Source organism: Microtus oregoni, unplaced genomic scaffold, assembly GCF_018167655.1.
Source record: "Microtus oregoni isolate MIOR12 unplaced genomic scaffold, Mior012 000020F_ref0000438, whole genome shotgun sequence".
Taxonomy (NCBI): Eukaryota; Metazoa; Chordata; class Mammalia; order Rodentia; family Cricetidae; genus Microtus; species Microtus oregoni.
Window position 1 is genome coordinate 11299685 of NW_024543079.1, and position 22149 is coordinate 11321833.

Here is a 22149-nt window from a genome sequence, read left to right on the forward strand (position 1 = left end):
TGCAGATGGTGAAGCAGCTGCTCTCTAAAGAGCTGAGAGTGGGACACTTCCTCCTGAACCACAAATAGAACCCTCCAAGAACTACTGCAGCTTGCTGCTTGGTCCTGAAATAATTTTCAGCCTGTTGTGAACTCCCATTATTGGTATTTAATCAAGAAACCATGTCTACCCTATCATCAGGCCATCGAACTGAACAGTAATGGAGAAAGGAGGCATCGTTGCTCACTCACAGCCATTAGAGTACACAGCTGTGCCTCCATGCCATCTGTCTGCTAAGAAGCTGAGGCCATATGACAGATCTCCACAGCAGAGAGAGGGACAACTTGCTTAAACATGGAGAAAAAAATAGGAAATATTTTAATGTCAGACTCATCTGAGTAAAACCCTTTATGTTTCACCTGTCAGTATGACAGGTAACAAATAGATCGAAACATGAGCACAAAGCTGCTACCTCCTCCTTCACGGTGTCAACTTGAGCCTTAAAAAGTTCTGGAAGGTTCTGAGACTGATTTTAATTTTGAATACACCCTCCTAAAAAGCGAGGTATAAACTATCTTCAGCTCCTACCTTGCAAGCCTGTTGACACTACCAATGCATGTATTTAACTGATGCATAAAAGCCTTTATCCTTAAAAGGCTTATATTTACTAAAATTGTCACTTTAAAAGAAAGTTTATGGCTAAAATGCTTGTTGTCCTTTTCAGCAGGAGTGTGACTGTGTGAGGTCCATCATCAGAAAGCAGGCAGTCCTCGAGCCAGAGGCTTCACATCGTGGTTCTGGTGATTCAACAGTGAGTTCTTGGGAGTGATTCGCTTGGGTTTTTCAGGACTGTCTTGCTCTGATGTCAGAGCCCATTCTGCAGTCCACTGCCCTGGGCAGACTGTGCTCTAAGAGCTGCAGTTCTGGAGCCCAACCTCCTGGAAAAGGGCAGTATAAAACTCTGGCTCCAACTGCTTATTCCGGTATCTGTTGACAATGTCAGTGATTTTCTGTTTCCGACGGACATGTGGTGGACTGTAGGAATCACTCTCCAGTCTCTTTCTTCTACAAATATTTATTACAGTCTGCCGCACCAGAAAGCCTTGAAGACAGGTGAGAATAACTGTCAGTAAGCTGTCAGGTGAGCTATGTTCAGGGGACCCATTTTCTCAACTCTGGAACTCTTTCACTGCAATCCCATGGTTTCCCACCTCAGAGACAAACACAGCACCAAGATGAAACTGCTGAGAGACATTTGCTCAGGACAGAGTCAAAGCCTGCTCTTCCACAGCCCATCTTCTCTGTTTTCCTCTTTAGTTAGGTAGTTAATTCATTCAGTTAGTGAAGGCCTTTTTATATTACCAGATTAAAGCTTAAACAGCAGCATTTTCTATATGCAGCGACTATTAAGACCATCTCCTTACTTGTGTTTATGAAAGTGTTAAAGAAGGCAAACAGCGATACAGTTGCTGGCATCCTATGGTACAATAACCTCCAACCCACAGCCATACATGGGGCCTATCTAAATTCAGTGGGACACACACCATAAAATGTTGACAGGGCCTCAGTAGAACAAAGAGGAATGAGGCAATGTACTGTGAAGTGAAAAGGAACTAAAATTCATTAAATACATCTATGAAATTATCAAAAAAAAATAAGAATAAAATTTAAAGGTGAAGGAAAACAAAGAAAGTCAGGACTGCTGTCCTTCAGGACACGCAGCACTTACCCAGGGCTCGCCGGCTGACTATCATCCCATCAACAAGGGGGATGACCATGTTAAATTTTCCAGTGGCTCCTTGGATTTTTATCCGGAACAATCCAGTGTTTAAAGGGTGGATGAAGATTACTGGGACTTCTTTTTCAAGAGTTGTAGATCTTAGAAAAGATAAGTCCTGTTAGTTCAGACACAAGAATCTTTTCTATGAGGTTTAAGAACACGTATCAGGGCCTGGGACCTGTTGTCAGCATGGCTGCGACAGTGTCAAGACAGAGCCCAGAGTACAAGCAGTAACAGCAAAAGCCCAATATGGGAATTATATATATACATACGTATAAGTTACGCATATAAAGATAAATTCTTCTACATAATAGAATTTATCTGAAGAACATAAAATAAAGTCAGAGATTAAATATGGAAACAGGAAGGTTTTTGGTGGAAAAATACAAAATTTCATTTATGCAGAACAAGTAAGTCCTAGAAGTTAAGTGTTCATTATACTGAGTAAGGCTGTAATACTGCATTACATTATTAAAAGTCTAAGAGGGCAAAGCAAATAGTAATAGTAATAATAATAATAATAACAAATGGTCTCAAAAAACAAAAAAATAATAAATTATAGGTACTGTGAGTGGTATGAGACTTCTAGAGGTGATAATGTATGTTTACAGGATATAGTGGTGATGGTTTCATATGTAAAATATACCTCCAAATTTAAGACTGAACACGCCAAATATGCACAACTTTTTGTATAACAATTGTATTTCAATAAGTTAAGTTTTTAATTTTGTTTTTTCCTGAGCATTTCACATGCTGGCTTTTTCCCTCTTCAGAGCTCCTGGGAAGACTGGGAAACCAAAGAACAGCTTACAGCTGTATCTCCTAGTCTATCACATATTTAAACATGGAAAAAGGGGCCACATAAATGCCATCTTGCCAGCCCTTTCTTTGATTCTTTAAAATTTTTATTTTTTTTAAATTTGTATCTTCTGCAAAAACAAATGTTCTTAACCACCAAGCCATCTCTCCAGGTCCTGATTCTTTCCTTATTTGCCTTTAACCACTGTTTGATTATAATTCTTTATTCTTTTATTAAGTGTAACCAACAGATACAAACAGACATGCTGATGAACTCAAGCAAAGAAGAGGACAATACCTCAGAGAAGTGCTACTGTTAGCGGTAGTTTCCACACCAGTGCTGATCTCTGTCATCAGATCTGACAGGGGAAAGTTTTCTAGAAAACAACAACATTACAGTTACCACCGCCTGATTTTCCCGAATTCATTTCCTAACCTCTTCACAGGCAGCAACAAGTACCATCTGTGCTGCACCACAGTGTGGAACCCTAATGACTCCCCACAGAAAAACAAGCTGTCTTTCACAATGTTTGGCCAAGTGCACCGAAAGCAGAGGGCTTTCAGAGAATGTGGCCTGTGGCTGTGAGGGCGTGCTCAGAAGTAGAATGACACTTTCCTATAAACCCTGAGCTGGACAGGGTGCTAAGCTAAGCATGCATTTCTGATGCTCTTGAGTCAAACGAAAATCCTAAGAAAGTTATCCATGGCAGAACTTTTAAAGACAAAGGAAGCAATTATATAAAAACGAGACCACCTGTGCACATGGAAAGATGGCCCAGAGCTCCTGGGAAGGCTGGGAACACTAACTAGGAAACAAATAAAACAGTTAATGACTTTGTATCTACTAATCTATCAAATATTCATAACTAGAAAAGAAGGGTCACAAGTATTCAAGGTTTCTTGAAATGGGTAGAGAAGCTGGAATACAAACCCAGGTTTATGAACTGCAAGTCTCTGTACCCGCCCTTTTCAGACATTTGGTAGGTCACTGGCAACTTAATCGTTCTTAGAGAAAACCTTTTTCCTCATACAGTACCTATATCATCGTAGCGTTCCACCCAGACTACAGACACTCTTGTCTCAGGTCCAAGGGGAGGCACAGGGCGACCCTGAGGCAGCTTCTTCATTCTGGAACTGGGACTAAGCTATATGACAGGAAAGGAGAAAGACGTTTTTTGTTTTGTTTTGTTTTCTGAGACAGGGTATCTGTGTGTAGCCCTAGCTGTCCTGGAACTAGCTCTTGTAGACCACGCCAGCCTAGAACTCACAGGGATCTGCCTGCCTCTGCCTCTCTAGTGCTGGGATTAAAGGTGTGTGTCACCACTGTCCAGCATGATACAACTTTTAAGTATCAAGCGAATACTTAACAATTACAATTTGCATAAAAAGTAATAAAATTTGCATGTCATGTTTTAACTGAATCTACCTCTGTTGTGACCAGAAAGCTGTATGCTTCCCAGGTAAAGAAATACAACTGTTTTGTCTGGTCTCTAAAATGCAACATCAGAAAGTTATTTCTAGTTCTGAGATGAAATGTTCCAGTAGCAATCTATACCTGATTTTCCTCATATTGTCTTTGAGGCAAGCTCATGCACATTTGCCTTTTCTGCCACTCAACTGGCTTATTTTTAGTGAACTACTTTTGGTTATGTGTCAATATATTAAGGTGCATTTATTATTAAGCATGATGTTCTAAAGTATATAATGTTTCTACTTTCTTTTTATATATCTGTACATAATTTTATGTAACTATACAAAATCTAACTCACAAAAAAGAACATCTATTTTTCTGAGGCTGTCTTAATTCTTAGATGCATCTGTTTTCTTTTTAAAGATTTATTAATGTATCTGTGTGTCTGTGTATGTGGGTGCCCAAGGACGACAGCAGAGGGCACTAGATTCCCTGGAGCTGTGGTGATAGCACCCAACATGGATGCTGAAAACCAGTCGGTCCTCTGCAAGAGCAGTAGTTGCTTTTAATCACTGAGCCATCTCTTCATAATGAAGGAGTTCAGATCTTGTCATAAGGCTTTTCTAAATCTATTGAGATGATCATCTGATTTCTACTCTTTAGAAAAGGTTTACATAGTGTATTATTACATTTATTGATTTTTGTATGTAGAACTATAGCTAAATCTCTAGAATAAAGATAACTTGATCAAAGCCAATGATCTTTTCAATGCGATCTTGATTTGGGAATGCAAATATTTTGTTGAGAATTTTTGCAGCTATGTAGCTTGTAGCTTGGTCTATCTTCCTTTTGTTGTGTCTGTATGTCTGTATCTTGTTCTGGTATCAGAATACTGGTTTCAGAAAAGAAACCAGTTCTGGAGTGTTCTGTGCTTCCTGTTGTTAACAGCCTGAGAAACACTGGTGTTAGTCCTTTACAAGTCAGCAGATTCAGCAGTGAAGCTAATCCAGGACGGCTCTCTTTTAGGAAAGATTTCTTTTTTAAGTCCTTTAACAACATTGCTTGTTATAAATCTGTTAAAATAACCTCACCTTGATTTAATTTTGGTATGCCCTATGTACCTAGAAAGTGTCCATGGTTTTTTTTTTTTTTTTTTTTGGTTTTCTGTGTAATACACGTTTTTAAGGCATGTCCTGATCATTTTCTGAATTTCACTGTTATCTGTAAGAACCAGTTACTTCACTTAGGTTTCTAGTTTTAGTCATTTATGATTTCTCTTCTTTCTTCTTTCTTTCTGTTTTTCCAGACAGGGTTTCTCTGTGTAACAGCCCTAGAAGTCCTGGAACTCGCTTTGCAGACCAGGCTGGCCTCAAACTCAAGAGACCCACTTGCAGACCCAGTGCTGGGATTAAAGGCATGCGCCACCACACCTGCCTTTTTCTCTTTCCATCAGCTAGGCTGAATGAAGGTTTGTCCATCTTGTGAAAGAACCAGCTCTTTGCTGCAGTGATTCTTTGTTTCTCTGATTCCATTTCACTAATTTTTGCCCTGATCTTAATTTTTTTTCTGTCTAGTGATTGTAGATTTGGTCTGTTCTTATTTTTCTAAGATCTTAAGGTGAACTGTTAGTTTATCTGAAATAGTTGTTTCTTATATGTGTGGGCACTTACAGCTATAATCTTCCTCTTAGGCTTGCTTTCATTGTACCCCACATTTTTGGTATTTGTGTTTCCATTTTTGTGATACTAGAGATTTTTGTATTTCCTAATTTCTTTAGTGACTTTCTCATTAGTCAGGCATTTTGTTTGCCATTAGTATTTATACTTGTTAAAGTATATCCTATTGGATGATTTGTTTATTTATTTTTTGTTAGGATAACCTGTCCAAATGATAAATATTGGATACTTTTACTATGATAGGGTTAATGTGTGAATTTACATTTAGTAGTATTTGCTTTATGAAACCGTGTATACGCCTTTTCAATGTATGTTTTAAAATTAGAACGTCCCATTAATGGACTGTTCCTTTGAAGAGTATGTAGGAACTCTTCTGACTAGTTTTGGTTTCAAGTATATTTTTACCAGATTCAGGAAAACAAAGGCTTGTTTGCTTGTTACATTTTAATGGACTACCTTTCTCCATCCTTTAATCCTAAGGAAGTTAGTTTTTTTTATGGTGTCTTTTGTGGTGTGTTTCTTGGTGGCAACAAATCCCTCTTTAAAATTCAAACTGTTGTCTGTGTTTTGATTGTGGAGAAATGAGACCATAATACTATTAAAAGTATTATTAAGAGGACAGTATTAATTCCTCTCATTTTGTTGGTCTTAGAATGCTGTTTTCCTATTTCTCTCTTGCTTAACTGGTCGCTCTGATACCCTTGTGGATGTATTTTCTAAACACGGACCAGTGATGTACTCAGCACTCTTGCCACCACTTTGTCCACGGAGCCACCTCCCCAGCCCAGTTTGTTTCGTCTGTTCTGTATATTTAGTGATGTAAACACACTGTGATGTGGGAGGTTCATTTTCTAGTCTACTCTCATATTCTACATGCTTCCTGTATCTGGGCTGGCATCTCTTTCCCTAGTTTTGGGAAACATTATGATTGTACTGAAATGGTTTCTATGTCTTTAGAACGAAATTCTCCTTCTGTGTACTGAAATGGTTTCTATGTCTTTAGAACGAAATTCTCCTTCTGTGTACTGAAATGGTTTCTATGTCTTTAGAATGAAATTCTCCTTCTCTCTGCCCATGATTCTTATTAAATCTGATCTTTTCAATCACATACATCTTCAAAGTACTGCATTTATTTTCTTACTAATTTAATCTTTGTCAATGTTCGGTGTCCCAATTTCTCCATCTTGTTTTCAAACTCTGATGTTCTCTTTGAATACTTCTGTTCATAATGCTTTTCATGAGCTTTCTATTCATCTTACTGTGGTTTTCATTTCCAGTATTTCAATGGTTTTCGTTTAATATTTCTCTTTATTGAATTCTCTTTCATAACCTGAATTGACTGTGTTAATTAAAAACATTTATTTTTTATGACCATGGTACAGCATGTATATTGAGGTCAGAGGACAGCTTGTGAATGTTAGTTCTCTTCCCACACTATGTAAGTCACAGAGATCAAACTCAGGTTGTCAGGTGTGATGACAAGTAGTCTTACCAGTGCCAGTCCATGGGCTCCTCTATCAGCTTTCTCATTCAGTCAGCTGGGTTTTTTTATTTTGTTTTGTTTTTCTTAGACTTCATTCAGGAATTTGTGTATTCTTTAATTTACCCCCCACCCCCACCCCTGAGACAGGGTCTCATTTTAGTCCTGGCAGGCTATAAACTACAGAGATCTGCCTTCTCTGCCTCCCAAGTGCTAAGATAAAGGGATGTACTGTCACACCTAGTCCATTTTTAAACATACTTAGTCATTCTTTGAGTTCTTTAGGATTTCATGTGATTCCCTTTTACTGTAGGCTATTACTGAGGGATCAGTAATTTTTTTTTCTTCTTTTCAAGACAAAAGTCTCACTGTACCCTAGTTGGCCTTGAACTCATAGAGATCTGCTTGCCAGTGCTGAGATTAAAAGTATGTGCCACCTTGACCAGCGTGGATTAGTGATTTTTCGTTTTCTCTTTTACCCTCAAGACAGGGTTTCTCTGTTTAGTCATAGCTCTCCTGGAATTCAATCTGGAGACCAGGCTGGCCTCAAATACACAGATCCACTGCCTCTGTCACCTGAATGCTTGGATTAAGGCCTGCACCACCACTGCCCAGTTTGGATTAGTGATATTTAGAAGTGATATTGTGTTGGTTTTCCACGTTACTTGTGTTTTTGTACTGGGACTTGCACAGTTTAAGCTACTAGTTGAATTTATTTTTAGTTTTATCTTTTAGAAAGCATTGCTATTCTTTCTGAGGAAGTGTTTTCAGGGGAGGCTAGAGACAGGAGATGTGGTTTTCCTTTGCTTGACTGGTGATCAAGCACAAGCCCAGCAATCTTTTGGAATTAGAATGCTACCTGTTGCTGGGGTTTTTGTTTGTTTGTTATTGCAAATACAACCAAGGGGCTACGTAGAGATGTTTGGCTCGTGGCACTTGAAGCTCTTGTAGAGGTTCTGGATTTGATTCCTACCACCTACATGGTATCTCACAACCATCTGTAATGCCAATTCCAGAGTCTGACACTTTCTTCAGGGCTCCATGGGCACCAGGCATGCACATGGTGCACATACATACACACAAGCAAAATACTCATATACAGAAAATAAGTCTTAAAAACAACAAAAAAGGAAATAAGTCTTAGAAACAACAACAAAAAAGGAATTCAATCAAAACATGTAGGACATTCCCAGAGACCCTGTGAAGATGGCTAGTCAATGTTCTTTGGGGGAAAAACATTAAAGAAAGAACAGAGTACAAAAAAGAGAAATATTGCCGGGCGGTGGTGGCGCATGCCTTTAATCCCAGCACTCGGGAGGCAGAGGCAGGCGGATCTCTGTGAGTTCGAGACCAGCCTGGTCTACAGAGCTAGTTCCAGGACAGGTTCCAAAGCCACAGAGAAACTCTGTCTCGAAAAACCAAAAAAAAAAAAAAAAAAAAAAAAAAGAGAAATATTTTATACAGAACAAGAAGAGAGCAGGATGGAGTTCGCCTGCTAAAATGACAGACAACACTGAAAGAGGAAAACCTGTACAGAGGAGACAGCTGGAGAGGGTACAGAGTATGAAAGTAACTGGCTTATCATTTTTATCTATTTTTGACACAAGGTCTCATGTAACCCACAATGGCCTTAGACTTACTATGTAGCTGAGGTTGGCCCTGAAATCGTGATCTTCTGCTTTTACCACTTGAATACAAGAATTACAGGTATGTTTAATGATGCCTGGCTCACCCAATCAGCTTGAAGTTTTTCTGCAAGGTTAGCAGACTATGTGAACACCCTTTAGCACACTGGCACTCTAAACCATACCACTTGCAGGACACACATAAAACTGTTTGTGCTAATAACCTCATCAGAGCTTTTATGTGCAGGAGAGAGAATTCCATAGTTAAATTTAATCTTAAAACTAAAACTGCTTTATTAGGATAGAAACAGGTATATCAAATATATTACCAAATGACCAGAGTCCATGACAAGCCCCCAGATTCTTCTTTTTTTTAAACATAAATGGTTTTAATTTTATTTATTATGTATACAATATTCTGTCTGTGTGTATGCCTGAAGGTCAGAAGAGGGCACCAGACCTCATTACAGATGGTTGTGAGCCACCAGGTGGTTGCTAGGAATTGAACTCAGGCCCTTCGGGCTACCTCTGAGCTGTAGCCCACACTGATATGTCTTCTGTGTTTAGGTCAGGTTTCTGTAGATCACCTACTTTTTGACTCCTTAAAGTAATCTTAATTACATCCCCAAACTCCCTTTGCCATAAATCATACACAATCATTGGGTATGTTAAGAAAAATCTTCTCTGCCAGCACACCGAAATCCAATCAGGCCAAATCAAACTGAATTAAAATGTCCATGTTTCAATAATACAGCTCTCTCGGGTGGACAAGCTCATGGCAGGGGAGACAGAATATGATGTTAAATTGGGAGCGTCACCCCAACCCCTGGCATCCATCCCAGCCTCCAGCCTGGGACTACAAATCCCAGCATGCCAAGTCCTGACCCCTCCCACAGGGTATTTAAGTGGGCGCCCAGAAGAGGAACATGTGGTCCCAAGTTTTGCATGTGTTCCCTGGTTTTCTGTCTTCCTGCCATGCTCTTGGCCACCCAAGAGTACTGCATTTATTAAAACATGGGCGTTTTAATTTAGTTTAATCTGTTTTGAATGGATTTCTGTGCGCCAGCGGAGAGGATTTTTCTTAACAGGGTACATATCATATCCACAGGTTTTTATCATAACAGATGAGAAAGACACAGAGCAAGGATCACCGGGTGTCATCTTCAAACCTTAGTCAACACAATGGCATTCTTTACTGCAGTCCTGCTAAACTCACTTAGATTCCAATGGAGAGTCCTTAAGGTTTCCTGTACATGGTCAAGCCATGGGCAAATAACAGTTTTATTCTTTGCTTTCTGCATTTTGTCTTAATTCTCTGTTAGATTTCTACTTCTCCACCTGCAGACAGGATGCTAGCTGTTGTTAAGTCAATGTGCTTTATTATGTTAAAGAGGCTCACTTCTGTTCAGGGTGCTGAGACTGTCTCCTCACTGGCAACTGTTAAACAGGTTTTTTGGTTTATTTTCTAATCTGAAAAGAATACATGATAAAAAGCAAGATGCTTTAAGAGGGTTAGGGCAAGCAGCCACTGAAGTCTGCATTCTCTATTTCTTTCAAACTGTTCTATGAGGCCTCTTAACCTCTTGAAGTTTAAAATCAGTCTATTATTAGGAGCCATATAACTTGATACTTTTACTAAATAATTTTAATAATGGAGACCTTTCTTAAGCATGTATCTATGCTAAAAATAGAAAAAGGGGAAATGATGGATAAGGATCATCTGTCTATCTGTTGCTTTCATTGGTTAATTCATAAAGAAAGCTGCTTGGCCTGATAGGGCAGAATTTAAATAGGTGGAGTAGACCGAACAGAATGCTGGAAAGAAGGGAAGTGAGCCAGTCATCATAGTTCTCCTCTCCAAGATGGATGCAGGTTAAGAATATTCCAGGTAAGACACCACCTTGTGGTGCTACACTCATGAGAAATGGGTTAATCAAGATGTGAGAGTTAGCCAGTAAGAGGCTAGAGCTCATGGGCCAAGCAATGTTTAAAAGAAGACAATTTGTATGTTGTTATTTCAGATATAAAGCTAGCCATGCTGGAGCCAGGGCCGCAGCCCACCACTCCCACCATCAACAGTTATACCTAGTGATGCAGCTGTGGCAGGAGAAGAAGTTTAAGGCTTGCCTAGGCTACAAAATGTGTTCCAGGTCATCTGGGGCAACTTAGTAGATCCTGTCTCAAAATAAAAATAAGAAGACTAGGGAATATCTGGCTGCATGTGTGAGTCTTAAGCTTAACCCCAGTACTGAGGGCAGAGGAGCGGGGGAGTCATAATTTCAACTTTGGAATGAACCAAACTAAAATCCTATTTATTCCTGAATTTATATTCAGGAATGACTTTAGTCAGATTTACACTTCATCTTTTTTATTATTTGTTTGAAATCAATCAGCCTGATCATGTGTTTCTGTTACCACTTAAGTCATTTTTCAATAAAGATTAAGGGGTAAACACAGATAAAGAAATAAAATTGGCTGATAAGTATAAAAGCAAAAGATTTTCGTATGCAGTAGCAGTTGTGTGTCATACTCAACTGATTTAGTTATAAACAGTAGCCCCCACGCCACCTTTATCCATGGGGATACATTCAAAGACTCTCCATGGGTTCTTGAAACTAGTTACTACCCAATCCTATCCATAGTCTTTTCTAGTGTACAACTACACACACACACACACACACACACACACACACACACACACACACACACACACACAGGGAGAGAGAGAGAGAGAGAGAGAGAGAGAGAGAGAAACACCCTTGAAGTAAATGTAACAACAGCAATAAAACAGAACAAATAAAGTGTATTTCAATAAAAGCCTATGTGACTTTGGTCTCTCTTTCCTTCATGAAAGCTTACCATGCTATAAGCATTCCTCTTCCTGCAATGATACAAGGTGATGCAATGCCCACATTAGCCACAGTAAAACACTGTGACAAAATGCTAGGCATTGTTAACTTTACATAAGCATTGCAGTATAACATTCCATTACACCAAACCAAAACTAAAGTAACAGATGAGGGCAGAGGTGGGGAAGTATAAAGATGCTGAACAAAGGATGATTAGCATCCTAGGTTGGAAGAAACAGGATTTTGTAAGATTTCACCAAGTTATTCGGAATACTACATTATTTTAAACTTACAAATTGTTTATTTCTGCAATTTTCCTTTAAATATTTTTAGACTATAGTTGAGCATGGGTCATAAAATGGCTGAAAGCAAAGCAACAGACAAAGGAGAACTGCAGTCCTTAGAGTCTGCAAATGCTACGGCTTTGCAGTCAGTTCTTAGCTGGATCGTGTGAGGACAAAAGCTACACACAGCTCCTGCTGTAATGCTTAGTGGATATCGAAAGCCTCAGCTGAAACAGGAGTGAGTGAGAGAACTGACCATTGAAGCAGAATGTCAAAAACAAGAAAAATGTTGTCTTAGGGCCAAGCAATTATTATAGATTAGAAAAATGAAAAATTCAAGAATTCATTTTAAAATACTTCAGTTAATAAATCAGTAGTCTTGCTATACCTACTACATTACAAAAAATGAGAAATTTTCAGACTTGGTTCTATAATTACTGCCACTTCACCACAAAATTTTGGGTGAATCAATAAAACAACTTACCCTCTGTGAGGAATTAAGATTGTCTGTGTGATTGGGGACCAGCTCAAGTGTCAGGGGTGGCTGCTTCAGAATTCCAGGCATAAGATCCATATTTGAGTCACTATCTTGGTCTGAGATATTACTTTCCAAAGAATCGGCTGCAAGACAAGAAAAAAATTATATTTGCTACTTCTCTGGAGCAGAAGTTTAATTATGTTAAGTGGTCTAACTACCCTGAGTAACTGAAGACCAAGCACTGCTTCCACAGCAAGTCTTGGCAGACATTCTATGAAGGAGCAGGTGACCTTAGAGTAGGGTGTGCTAGTCATAGAAGCCTTTGCAGCACACTCTTCTTTGCACTTATAATACTTGAAAAAAGGTAAAACTTGGGACTGAAGAGACAGCTCAGCAGTTAAAAGCAATGGCTACCCTTGCAAAAGAATGGGGTTTGGTTCCCAGCACCTACAAGGTATTGACAACCATCTGTAACTCCAGTTCCAAGGGATCCCTGGTCTCTTCTAGCTGTCATGAGCACAAAAGACAAGCATGTAGTGCACATTAATACACGCAACTAAAACATTCATACACATAAAAGAAATATTTTAATATTTAATAACCACATAAAGCCCATTCTTGGCTGAATCTGGTTTGTGCACTATAGTTTGTCATCTCCTGCTGTCTACAGGATAACTAAGACGAGAAAATTATGAAATCAAAGCTGTTATTCTCTTAATTATTTATATATCAATCAAAAGTACCATCCTAAGTAGACACTGAGACACCTGAAAGCTACTAAGAACCTAGTCTGAATTTAAAGTACAATATGGTGGGAGATTAAAAACAAAACAAATCTGGTAGTAGTAAAAAAACAAAAGAAATGAACAAAACCCCCAGGAAAATAGAGATATTCTATTTTATGCAAACAGATGTTTTGCCTGCATATATGTATATGTACTACATGTATGCTTGGTGTCCAAGGAAGTCAGAAGAGGGCATTGGATTCCCTGGAACTGGAGTTACAGATGGTTGTAGGCTACCACACAGGTACAGGAAATCAAACCCAGACCATCTGAAAGAGCAACAAACACTCCAAATCAGAGCCTTCTTTCTTGTCCCGGAATATGAATATCACCAGAAGCTGAGTAACAGCACAGAAATGGCAAGTGGCATTAGGCATATATCATGATTGTAGGCTAAGAACCAATTGTAGGAAGCCACAGTGTGAGTGAAGAAGGCTCTAGGTCTGGGAAGACTTGCTGGTGCAGGCTGTTCAACCAAAATAACCAGACAGGTACTTTACTCATAAGACAGCTAGGCCTCAACCGCTGGAATAAGATGGAAGGCAGATAAATACTATGATTCTGATCCTGGAAGGCCCACTCTACTAGGGACAAAAATGATAGAATATGAAACAGATGGGAGCCTACAGTGAGAAATCAAGGTCAAGTACAAAGGTAGGGAAGCTACTAAGCTAGACACCGCAAAAGTACTTTGGAGAACACATTTTTTTTTTTTTTTTTTGGTTTTTTGAGACAGGGTTTCTCTGTAGCTTTTGGTTCCTGTCCTGGAACTAGCTCTTGTAGACCAGGCTGGCCTCGAACTCACAGAGATCCGCCTGCCTCTGCCTCCCGAATGCTGGGACTAAAGGCGTGTGCCACCACTGCCCGGCTGCAAAAGTACTTTGGAAATGAGACTAGCAAGTGAGATGGATCATAGTTCACACTTCAAATGGTCTCAATGGAGAAGGTGACATTTTCTACTTACTGTCTAGCGGGACAAGAAGAAATGTGCTTAATTTACAAAAAAAACAATATTTTTTTTCAAATTTATTTTAAATTTATGTATCTGTGTATATACCCATGAAAGCCAGAAAAAGCTGTAGAATCTAGAATTGTAGTTACATGAGTGCTGGGAACTGAACTCGGGTCTTTGGGAAGAGCAAGTGCTCTTAAAAGCTGAGCCCTCTCTCCAGGCCCACACTGTAGTGATAGTTTGTGTTTTAACAAATAAACTTGCCTGAAGATCAGATTGCAGAGCTGAACTACTAGAGATCAGGCCATTATGGCTCACACCTTTAATTCCAGTACTTGGGGGTCCCATGCTTTTAATCCCAGAACAAGGGAGTAGAGACAGGAAGGAATATGGCTGGGCAGAGAGAGGAATATAAGGTGGGAGGAGACAGGAGCTCAGATGCAGTCTGATGTTTGGTAGAGATGGATATTGTCTGAGGCAACAGTCTGAAGCAGTCCATCAGAGGACGCAGCCTGAGGACAGGATCGCCCTTTTGGACTGAGAATTTGGGAGAGGTAAAAACACTCTCTCTAACACCTGGGCTGCACTGGTCTCTGATCTATCAGCTTTCACCCTCTAGTATCTGACTCTGGGTCTTATTATTTTCTTTTTCTTTTGGTTTTTCGAGACAGGGTTTCTCTGTAGCTTTTGGAGCCTGTCCTGGAACTAGCTCTTGTAGACCAGGCTGACCTCGAACTCACAGAGATCCGCCTGTCTCTGCCTCCTGAGTGCACTACCACTGCCTGGCTCTGGGTTTTATTATTAAGAACAATTAGAATTCATGCTACACCACACAATATTTTAAGCAAAATAAACCTGTGAGTTTAGATTGAGAAAGAGTAATCATACTTGATCCATAAGAACAGTATGCCATCTTTTCTAGGCTGCTCATGGTTTTTTCCTTAATGTCCAAAGATCAGCATGATGTCATCATGATAAATTTACATAGGGTTCCAAATAAAAGCTCTCACATGGGAATCAAGAGCAAGGTAGGCTTCACTCATAATTTGCGAAAGGAGTAACCAAAGCAGAAAGCAAAGTCTGTACATACACACTGGTTAAGTTAGATGAAAGACAAAACTAAGGTTGACGTGGGATTGTACTTAAAGAATATCTGATACCTATCATTAGATGAATGCATAAAGAAAAATGAAATTATGTCGCATATAGAAAATTAGATGGAATTGGAGATCATGGAGTTCAGTGAAATGACTCTGAAAAACAAAAACAAAAGTCTCATTTTCTCCTATGACAAAATGACATCTAGACATACATAAAATCTCTGACATAAAGAAGGGAGAGGAATAGGCTGATGCGAGAAGGGAACAAGAGTGTAATGGAGTGGAGGAGACAGAGCATGTTTTTTTTCTTATGCTGAATTTCAACTTAACTATGCATATATGGGGAATATGGTAGGGAAATATACACATACAGCACAACATATTCATGAAAATATCATAGCAAAAGAAATTAAGTTATCCTAATTAATTATGCCCTACTATGTTTTCAATATGAAATGGCCTTCACAGTCTCATGCATGGAACACATCTTTAGCTGGTGGCACTATTCTGGGAGACTGTGAAACCTTTATGGGATGAGGCCTGGCTGAGGAGACAAGGTCATTGGGAGAGGGACTTTGAAGTACCTAATGTCTGGGTTCTGACCCTGCTATCTGCTTCCTGGTCTGCTATGCTGAGGAGTCTTTGCTATATGCTCCCATGTCCATAGAGTAAGTGAGCCATTGTGTCATGCCATTATCATTATGTAGATGAGAACCTCTGAATCATCAACTAAAAGTAAAGCCTTCCCCCTCATTCCTGTAGGATATCTCTGTCACCAACACTGTCTAGGTTAGCTTTCCTGTCAACACGTCTGGGAAGAGAACTTCAAACGATCAATTGCCTTGATTAGACTGGCCTATGGGCATATCTTTAGGGTATTTTTTTTTAATTGCTAATTGCTACAGGAAGGTTCAACCCACTGTGGATGTGGCACCTCTCCAAATGTGGCGCTAAGCCATGTAACAAAAGTAGCTGAGCCTGGGACAGAGCCAGTACGCTGCATCACTATGTGGTTTCTGCTTTAAGCACTGATTCCAGGTTCCTGCTTGAGCTTCTGCCCTGACTTTCCTTGATGATGGACTCTTAAAGGTTAAAGACGTAATAAACCTTTCCCTCCCCATCTTTGTTTTGGTGTCATGTCATAGCAATGGAAAGCAAACTAGGTCAAACAAAACTATCACAGAAAAAAAAAAAACTATCACAGAAAACTGGTAGCAAAGAAGTAGAGCAGCTTATGTGACCAAACTTGACCATGTGGTTCCTAGGCCTTAAGAACTGATAATGCAGAGGGAAATATTAGGAGATGCAGGCTAAATAAGCTCTAGAATGTTCTAAGCAGAGCTTAATGGTCAGTTCTGGTAGGATCAGAAATGCCAACAGAGATTAAGACAGTAAAGACTGTTCACTGAGATTTAGAACAAGGATTCTACTAGGGACTGATTAAAGGCCATTCATGTTACATTTTGGCAAAAAGCAACAAAACAAAACAAAACCTGTCTACATTCTATCCATGTCTTGAAAAACTCAATAATAATGAACTAATTTATTGGCAGACACAACTGAAGACAGCACAGCATCCAGTGGCATCAGGCTTACTGCTGGCTGCTTCTAGCTAGATTACATGGGAACTGAGAGCAAAAGTGGGGGCAAGATTTGGACATGGTAAATTTAGCCAGGAAAGGAGTATGATTGTAATGAAACTCATAGACAAAGTGAGGAGAATAGCACCACTAAAAAGAAGCTGTGCACTTTGTGTGGGAACAACAGGAGAAAGGTACTGTGAGGACACTCCAGGAAGGAGTTAGACCCTACCCAGTGTGGGCTCCAGTATATGAAACGGAAAGCTCATCTGGAACATATTTTGTTTGAAAAGAGTACTGCTGGATGTCTGGCTGGAAAAGGGCCAGCTAAAGAATTTTTTCTCCACCCCAAGCACCTGGTCTTCCAGAGAGCACTGTAGCCACATCCCAAGAGGGCCTGACTGCTGCTCAAGTTGGCAGCTAAATTTAACATCATTCCCATGGTGCTGGTTTTCAAGCACAAAGAATGCAAGAGTTGCTGGGCGGTGGTGGCGCACGCCTTTAATCCCAGTGCTCAGGAGGGAGAAGCAGGCAGATCTCTGTGAGTTTGAGGCCAGCCTAGGCTATAGAGCAAGTTCCAGGACAGGGTCCAAAGCTACAGAGAGATACTGTCTCAAAAGATTTGTGGAGTCATGGAGGCTTTGTCAAGTCTTTGAGATGTGCCTGTGAGGCCAGGCAGTAGTGTATCATGGGGTAAGAAACCCTGCAAAAAGTTCTAAAGCAGGCTGTGACCAAAGTTACAACGGAGATTACAGGATGTCAGGCACAAGGGAGGTTTTGTCAAGAAAAGCTACAGGTGGGTAGTCAGACTAAGAGGGACTTGACAATGTTCTACAACTGCCAAGGACATAGGGGCAGGGATGGTCAAGTCTTATGAGTTCATATAACATAACAATGTTCTCAAACTGCCAGACACATAGTTACATGATTTAGTATTTAGACTTCTGGGATTTGGTCCTGAGTCAGCCCCATCTTTCTTGGCTATTTTCTTACTCCCTAGTTTTGGAAAAGGAATGTTTTACTCTATGTCACTCTATATCAGATGTATGTAACTTTTTATTTAACAAGGGCTTGCAGCTGAGCGCTACCAAGGGTCTGAGAAGCGATTTGGAATTTTCAAATGGTGTGGAAAATGTTAGTACTGTGGCAACTCTTAAGAGCTGGACTGAAACATTGTGCATCAAGCTAGAGACAGAGTAGCAAAGTAGAATCTGAAATATTGCTAATAGGTTCCTATTTTAAGTCCTTTCCTTTCCAGTTATTGGTGCTATTTTGGGAGACTGCAGAACCTTTAGGAAGTGGTACTCAGCCAGCAGAAGCAGGTAATTGGGAAGGAGTCTTTGAGGTTATAGCCTGGCTGCTGGTTTTGGCCCTGGTCCCTGCTTCTTAGTATGCCGTAATGTAAGAAGTTGTCCATGCTCCCACTGCCATGGAATAAGCCATTCCACCATGTCTTTTCCATCATGATAGCCTGAATGTTTCAGTCTGGTTCTTACATTACCTCTGTCAGGTACTGGTCATCGTACCAGAAAAGTAACTAACATACTAGAGAATGTTATGAGATGATAGCTCTCATACTTGTATATAATCTAGTTATAATATCCTTGCTTAGAAGCTAAAGAATGCCTTAATTTTGATGACTTCAAAAATCTCCAATGCATAACACACCAAATAGTGAATATACAAACAGATCTCAAAATAGCTCTATGCAAAAACATGTTCTTACTTAAGGACTCCACAGGAGAAGGAACCACGAAAGCTATTTCCGTCAGTGCATCAGCATAATACAGGACCTTCTTCTGCCCATTGAAAATGCTAGCTCCAACATCTTCAGAGGAAGTTACTTCATCTGGGAATAAGGAACAATGTATCAGTACTTAAAGCTGGGCACCTTCACCTCCTGTTCATGAATTCCAGTCACTTTATAAAGCAATGGCAGTTTCAAGGAGAACCAACACACAGGAAGTTTAGAAGTATCTGCTCTATACCAGAATGAGTTCCAACAGTCTGAACTAGTCTAAGTCTCAGTTACAATGAATATATAATAATCAATATGACATAGTGTCAGGACCTTCACAGGAAGATGGCACAGATTTCAGGAAAGGAATATATGAAACATGCTTGCTTTTCCAATCACAAAACTAAGATTTCACCTAACATATTAGGATACTTAATGCTGGTAAAGATGTGGTAAGCAAGAACTTTAGAGCATAAGTTGACACACTTTTTCTACAAAGGATCAAACAGTGAATATTTGATGCAGGGAATATATCTCTGCTACAACCATCCTATCACTGTAGGACCAGAGCAGTCATATACAGCTCACAAAGGGGAGTATGGTTAAGTTCCAATAACATTCTAGTTACAAAACTAGGTCCAGGCCACAGCTGAAACTCTCGGGAGCACTCTGCATCTACTCTGGTTATTGCTCCAGAAGCTACTCTGCCTGACCCTACTTTGGAGCAGACCCGCAGCTATAGTGTAGGTGGGACTGACTCTAAATACATTAAATTTCTCTACCGAGTCGGGCTTAGGGAGAAAAAAAGACTCCAGCTCAGCTATGTTCCTTTCCAGGCTACGGTGGTGTATGCATGTAAAGTCTGATACTGCCTTTCTTTAGCTTCATAGAAGACAAGTAGGGATTAAGAAAAAATCCAGAGAACAGATCTAAAGGAAAATGGAAAATTACAAATAGAATGAGTGCTTTTGTGCTGATAATTACATAAAACACTTAAACAATCTGGAATTTCTTGGTCCCCTGGAAATGATCTTCAAAGTTTAAGCCAGGGTCAATGAGACTGGTTTAGTGGGTAAAAGTCTATCAAACATTCTTTTTTTTCCCAGGACAGGGAGGCACAGGCTGACTGACCTCTGTGAGTTCTAGGATAGCCTGGTATATACACAGGGAATGTGTCTTTCCCTCTCAAAAAAAAAAAAAAATCCCCAGAATTGTGCCCATGAATGGAATGTCCTTACCCAACCCTCCTACACAAAACAGATAACTTTAAAAAAAGAAAATATACAAACTAAATGTGACCTTCTGAAGACTAGAACTGAGGAAAGGAGACTTTTCCATGATGTAAACTATTTAAAAGGCTAAAGGATTCATGGGAAAGGGGAGGGAGGAACAAACCAGAGACAGCAGCTATTTACGAGCTTTACCTTGTTCAGACCCTTCACCATCATCGCAACTATTAATTGACCAACTGGTGGACACGTGTCCCGTCCAACCAGGATGCCTGCCCACATCTACTGACCAGCCAAGGGAGAGCAAAAATTCTAGGAAATGTGGCTGAACATTTCTGGAAGACTCCACGTTCTTTAAAATCTGAAATACACAGAAAGCGTAAGTTATGAAGGGAATACAAGGGTATATTGAAATAAACACACGCGAAAACTAATGAGCTTTGACACTTTTGACAAATCAAGGCCCAGTTCAGAGTGAATTTGGAAATATATGACCACAGTGAAAATGTGTGTTCTGGACTGATGTAAAGAAGGAAAAATACGGCTGGAGAGATGGCTCAGTGGTTAAGAGCATTGCCTGCTCTTCCAAAGGTCCTGAGTTCAATTCCCGGCAACCACATGGTGGCTCACAACCATCTGTAAAGAGGTCTGGTTCCCTTTTCTGGCTGCAGACATGCACACAGACAGAATATTGTATACATAATAAATAAATAAATGTTTAAAAAAAAAAGAAGGAAAAATACAAGCCTGCATGCATTCATGGCTGGTTCCTGAGTATGGGTGAGATGTGGCCAGCCCCTTGTAGCTTTCAACTTCCCTGACACAATGGACCTGGACTATGAGCTAAATAAGCCCTTCTTCTTAAGTTGTTTCTGTTAGAGTATTTTATCACAGTAAATGAAAAAGAAACTAAGACACAGTGAATAGAACAATGCTGCGATTAGAGCCGAAGACGCTGCTCACTGGTCTGAAATACTGGGCAGCTGCCACAACAAAGAAACAGCTGCTCTTATGCTCTCAGGTCTAAAGATAGGAAAATAAGGAATTCCTTTCCAAAGTAAAAGTGAAAAAGCAGAGGAGAATATGCCAAACCATTTGGAGAATTTTCTAAAAGTAAGACTCCCTTAGCTTGCCTCAGGCCTACAATGTTAGCAAAAACAAGATACTAAAATTGCCATATTTTTAAGGGCTCCTCTCATATGACTGAAGCAGCTCATCCATAAATCTCTAGTCACTTATACAATGCTAACTGATGGCAATACCCTGCTCTCATGCCTGGTAAAGAAAAACGGGGTGGGGGTGGGGGAGGAGTTACAGTCATTACTTCTAAGTCTATTTGTTTTATTTACCCATAGCTCTCTCAAATTCTTTTTTTAGTATTTATTTACTTAATACTGTGTGAGAGAAAGCCAGAGAACAAAAAAGAGAAAGTGCAAGAGTGTGCAAATTGCCATAGCAGGCATGTGGAAGTGTCAAAACACAATTATGGAAATCATTTTCTCCTTCGTGTAGGTCTAGGAATCCACCTGAGCCCACTAGACTAGGTTAGCTCCTCTATCCATGGAGCATCTCACCTGCCCTTCCTTTGGTGTTAGGAAACAGGGTTTCACTATATAACCCCAGCTCTCTTTGAAGCTTTGATCTTACACTGTAGCCTGACTAGGTGTGAAGTCTATAAATAAATAAATAACATGTGAAATTTTAGTCAAGAAATAAGTGATTCAAATACATCTTGCAGCTCACCTGCTAGCAGCCAGAAAATAATCTCCACTGGCTAGGAAGAGAAAGGATTCAGGTATTCTTAAGAAGTCTCCAGAAATCTTTACAGCTCCCAGAAGCCGAAGGAAACTAAATGGATTAGGAAGTGCCTCAGGGCCTGTGTCTTTTATGGTAAGAGAAAAACTGCCCCATACTGTTGGGAAATATTATTTTAAGGTGTGTTGCTTTTGTTTATGCTGCATTTGTTTAACTATATGAAGCTGTGATTCTTTGCCTGTCTAAAACACCTTATGGGCTAATAAAGAGCTGAACAGCCAATCACAAGGCAGGAGCAAGGATAGGCGGGGCTGGAAGGCAGAGAATAAATAAAAGGAGAACCAAAGAAGAGGGGAAGCAAGAGAAGAAAGAAGGGGAGGAAGACAATAGGAGCCAGCCACTCAGAAAGCCATGGAAAAAGAAGTAAAGAAAGGTATACAAAAAAAGAGAAAGGTAAAAATCCTGAGGCAAAAGGTAGATGGAACAATTTAAGAAAAGCTGTCAAGAAACAGGTCAAGCTAAGGCTGGGCATTCATAATTAAGAATAAACCTCTGTGTGTGATTTATTTGGGAGCTGGGTAGTAGGCCCCTCAAAAAGCCGGAAGAGTAAATCATCACACAACACTATACTTTCATGTGAGCATCACTCT

At 39.8% G+C, this 22149-nt stretch overlaps 1 protein-coding gene across 13 annotated transcripts in view; it reads right to left on the reverse strand.

Annotated features, from left to right (window-relative positions):
- Positions 1 to 334: 334 nt before the first annotated feature.
- Positions 335 to 22149, reverse strand: part of Ralgapb (Ral GTPase activating protein non-catalytic subunit beta) — a 92587-nt gene continuing 70772 nt past the window's right edge. For all 13 annotated transcript variants that reach the window (XM_041670041.1, XM_041670040.1, XM_041670037.1 and 10 more), the window contains 7 exons: positions 19940 to 20105; positions 18504 to 18626; positions 12367 to 12503; positions 3594 to 3702; positions 2856 to 2934; positions 1709 to 1857; positions 335 to 1081 (listed from right to left, as the gene is read on the reverse strand). In XM_041670041.1, coding sequence (XP_041525975.1) covers positions 888 to 1081; positions 1709 to 1857; positions 2856 to 2934; positions 3594 to 3702; positions 12367 to 12503; positions 18504 to 18626; positions 19940 to 20105 — 957 coding nt within the window. In that variant the 3' untranslated portion in view covers positions 335 to 887. The remainder of the gene's footprint in view (positions 1082 to 1708; positions 1858 to 2855; positions 2935 to 3593; positions 3703 to 12366; positions 12504 to 18503; positions 18627 to 19939; positions 20106 to 22149) is intronic.